This window comes from Halyomorpha halys, unplaced genomic scaffold, assembly GCF_000696795.3.
Source record: "Halyomorpha halys isolate HHAL.00 unplaced genomic scaffold, Hhal_1.1 Scaffold803.1, whole genome shotgun sequence".
In the NCBI taxonomy this organism is placed as follows: domain Eukaryota; kingdom Metazoa; phylum Arthropoda; class Insecta; order Hemiptera; family Pentatomidae; genus Halyomorpha; species Halyomorpha halys.
In genome coordinates this window covers 592,668-596,795 of record NW_027115654.1, presented here as the reverse complement: position 1 = coordinate 596,795, position 4,128 = coordinate 592,668, and the positions used below count along the sequence as shown (strand labels likewise).

Sequence of the window (4,128 nt, the reverse complement as noted above, 5' to 3'; positions counted from 1 at the left end):
CTAATATCAAAAACTTATTGCACTAATTATGGCACCTGTAGGAATTAAAAAAAAAAAAAAAAAAAAAAAAAAAAAAAACCACACTCTAAATAATCTGAAAGCCAAAAAGCACTCAAATGATGTCCTGCAAGAATATTGCATGGAAAACATAAGCTCAACTCAGTGTTAAAAAATATTTGCCAACTAGATAGGCCAGTATAGCCTCCTCACTATTTAGGTATGTACATAATTAACTATATTTGAAGGTTTTAGAAAAAAAGTATTAGTTTTATTTTTTAATAAATTTTATTTGTCATTCTAGAGTAAAATCTACAGGAGGAGCAGTGTTCGAAACATTTGTCAAGAAAATTAGTTTTAATCATGGCTAAGAGAAAGTAGAAGATGGTATTTGATGCAATTCATTCTAGACCCATTTTGCACCACCTACCTAAGAAAATACGTTTAAACATGTGTAGTCAAAGTTGAGGACTAAAGCTGATGAAATTAATATGGGACCAACTAGATACCAACAATCCCTGAAAATGTAATAACAGTTGGATGAACAGTTCAATCAATAATTCCCAAACACAAATTTGACTATAGACAGATAGAAATGGAACCAGGCTTGTTCCTTGTTCCTTAAAGTGTAAAATGCAATTAATTATTTTGAGGATGAACTTTTTTTCATTTTCTGCATGAATACAAGCACCCCTACCTACAGTATGGAGGATGCAAAATATTGATTTGATTGTCTTATTTTTATTATATCCTCTTTAACAAAATCAAAATTTAAAATGATTAAAAATACTGAAAAGACTACTTAAAACAATGATTTGTACAACTAAAAATTACCTGTGAAATATAAGCTCTTTACACCTGGATGAATACCACTGACTCCATCTTCAAGTTCTTCCAATTCGACATAACTATAACCATTTAGACTTAGATGGAGTTCTTCAAGACTGAAAAATATGATAATTTTTCATTATGGTTTAAATCAATGATCTCAAGTTTTATGTATCATAAATAAGTGAAAGAGTGACAAAAAAAAAATAAAAAAAAGTTATTATAGTACCTTAATAATTTTTGTAAATGACAGTTATATTATTCTGAATTGGCATGTTAAGATCTAGTTAAATCAAAATTAATTTTTAAGATGCTCCATTGCCAAAGATTATTTTAATTATATTTCAAAATAATTTATATCTGTGTTACTGCTCATCTTACTTGGGCAAGTACGTAAGAAGTTTTCTCACGCTAGGCCAATCAATGTAAGTTCCATTGAGGATAAGGTTTTTCAGTCTCGGAAAACAATCAGACAGAAGGAGCTCATCTGTTAAAGCTTGACTTAATGAATTGAAGCTGAGATTGACAAATTGCAGACGAGGCATTATTCGGAGAATGGTCATTACCTGGAAGAGTTCAGAACAAAAAATTATTCATTATATTTTAGAGTAAAAAAACAAAACAAAAAAACATTTCAATGACTTAAAAAATATATATATAATAATAATAACAGAAGAGTTTCTATTATTAATATAAGATTATATACTTGACAGCATAAGAGGGTCTCAATATTTATTATAGATATATCATATATTTATGAGGTTTAAAACTTATTTATATAAATGAATTGCTCTATGAACTCACTTGTTTAAACTAAAAATATTAGTAATGTTGTTAATAATCCTAATGATTTGTTTATACATTTTTTTCCTACTGAAGGTTCTGTATAGATTTCATGTATGATTTAATTTTGAATAATAATAATAAAGCTTGACACTTAAACCATTCTTAATTCAATTAATTTATTATAAATGTTTCAGACTAAATTTTCCATTTCCAAGTTTCTTTCAACAACACATCAAAACATTCAAATACCACAATCTGTTACCCACCATTATTATCTTATTAAATACTTACTTGTAATGAAGTAATATAAGGAAATATTTAATAATACATTAATGGTGCATTACAAATTGTGATATTCGAATGTATGTATGTGTTGTAGAGAAAAAAAAACAAACTGGAAAATGGAATCATTATCATTTAATTTATATTTAGATCTCCTAAATTAGAAAATTGTTATAGTTATTTTTATTATCATATTGACATATCTCTCTCTTGTATTTTTTTTTCATTTTTCATCATAATTTTGTATCTCTTTCCTGTATACGCGACATATTTGAAATATAAATAAAACCGTTAACGGTCACTTCCCCCCCCCCCTCCACCCATACACTTCCAGTTTTCTTTCAAATGTCTCTATAAATATCAACTTGAACAGGTGCTTGGTCCTGATTTGTTCTTTACTCATTTATTATTATTCTTAATTTTTATTTATCCTTTCTCGAGTTTTATTTAATCTTCATTTACTTCTTTATTTTCCATCTTTTAGTGTGTGAAATTTTGTTTTCCCATATCTACTTTTCTGTTTTTACATGTTATTGTATCTCCTGTAAATTTTTAACCTTATAGTTCATGTAATTTTTTATATTCCTATCACTGTTTATTTTATGTTAATACTATTTTATTTCTTCTCTTCTTTTATTTATATATAATTTTCTTTTCATTTATTTTTACATAATTTTAACCCTACCTTAATTTACCTTTTTTTATCTTATTATCTTACTATGTCAAAATGTTCTTAGTCGTTTTTGTTATAAACTGGGGCAAGTTGCGAACTATTTTTGTTTCTCTTTTTACCGCAAACCTGACTATCTTCTTCATAATTTGCAACTATTTATATATATATATTTTTACGTGTACACATATATATATATAATATGAAAATGGAATCCTTCGGTTTAAAGGTTTATTATTTAGCTTCCAGAATTTAAACTTAATGATAGTATTATAATACAATATCAACACAACAGTTAGAGTTAAAAGATGAAAGAAAGTAGATAAAATGCACTTTTAAATATAATACATTACTTTTAATTTTAATGAAAGTTTACAACCTATTTTATTCACATTTATAAAGTTTAACCAAACCTTAATTTTTTTTTCTACAGTATTAGTAAAACATTCTAGCCATAGGGAATTAGACGTTACCTCAGCCCATTGTGAGAGGCTATTTTGTGCAAGGTCGAGCTCTTGGACATTCTGGCATTTGCACTTAAGCTTTTCTTCACTTCCAGCTGAATCTATCCCAAAATCATTGAAGACAAGTATTGGTGGAACATAATCCTGGGACTTCCTTGGGACATACAGAATCGGGATATCAAGCTCTGAACTGTCCGATTCCCTGCCATATTTTGCTTCGATACCCTCAAGGAGGGAAGGCATCTTTCATTTATCTGAAAAATAAATTTAAATATTTTTCATAAAAATAATGATGATTTAAAAACCTTAATTTTCATTTTTTTTTTTTTTGTATTTTTAAAAATTTGAATCATTAAAAAAATATATGACAAACAACAAAATATTTTCCTGTTAATTATAGAGCTTTTTATTCACACTTGTTAATAATATATCCAACTAAAAATTAGTAACAATCAGCAAAGTGGATGACTAAAAGTTAAGTTATAAAATTTCAGACTTCCAAAAACACCTCTTACCGGAAATTCAGTAACCATCTCCGTAAGGGAGGGGGTGCCCTAGGCCATACCTTTTAGGGGACAGTAAAATTTCACAATAAAATCTTGTAAATAATTGAACCATTTCATTTCATGACTTTTTTATTTGTAACCTATACAAGACACGATAAATATGAGTTCCTGCCAAATAGTTCTTTAATTTACAGTATATTTTATTTTTATAGATTGAATTACCAAAATATAAGGGGGTGGAAAAAAAAACGTGCGGTAAACAAAAAGTAGAGAATCTTTTTAGAATTTAATATCCTTAAATAATCCGTTATCACAATTGAGCCATTTATTTATTGAGGTGTCAACAATATGGCTCACATTCGAGTCTCTTCGGCAGAGTACTCAAATTATGATGATGGATCCAATACTGAATACTCAAATAATTTTGTTCTATGCGCATTTTCAATTCCCGCGCAAGTCGCCAAAACCGTAGAAAATTGTTTGCGGGTTTATGCGATTTACGCAGTTAGAGTGCATCAATTTTTTTTTTTATGACCTTTATTGAAAATATATAGATAACAATATTGATATATACATGTATATAAATATAAATATA

At 27.6% G+C, this 4,128-nt stretch overlaps 1 protein-coding gene across 6 annotated transcripts in view; it reads right to left on the bottom strand.

Moving 5' to 3' along the window:
* Window positions 1–4,128, bottom strand: part of mlt (tubulin folding cofactor E like protein mlt) — a 146,778-nt gene that overhangs the window by 14,598 nt on the left and 128,052 nt on the right. For all 6 annotated transcript variants that reach the window (XM_014429482.2, XM_014429486.2, XM_067052642.1 and 3 more), the window contains 3 exons: window positions 3,037–3,281; window positions 1,207–1,391; window positions 832–941 (listed from right to left, as the gene is read on the bottom strand). In XM_014429482.2, the coding sequence (XP_014284968.1) occupies window positions 832–941; window positions 1,207–1,391; window positions 3,037–3,270 (529 nt within the window). In that variant the 5' untranslated portion in view covers window positions 3,271–3,281. The remainder of the gene's footprint in view (window positions 1–831; window positions 942–1,206; window positions 1,392–3,036; window positions 3,282–4,128) is intronic.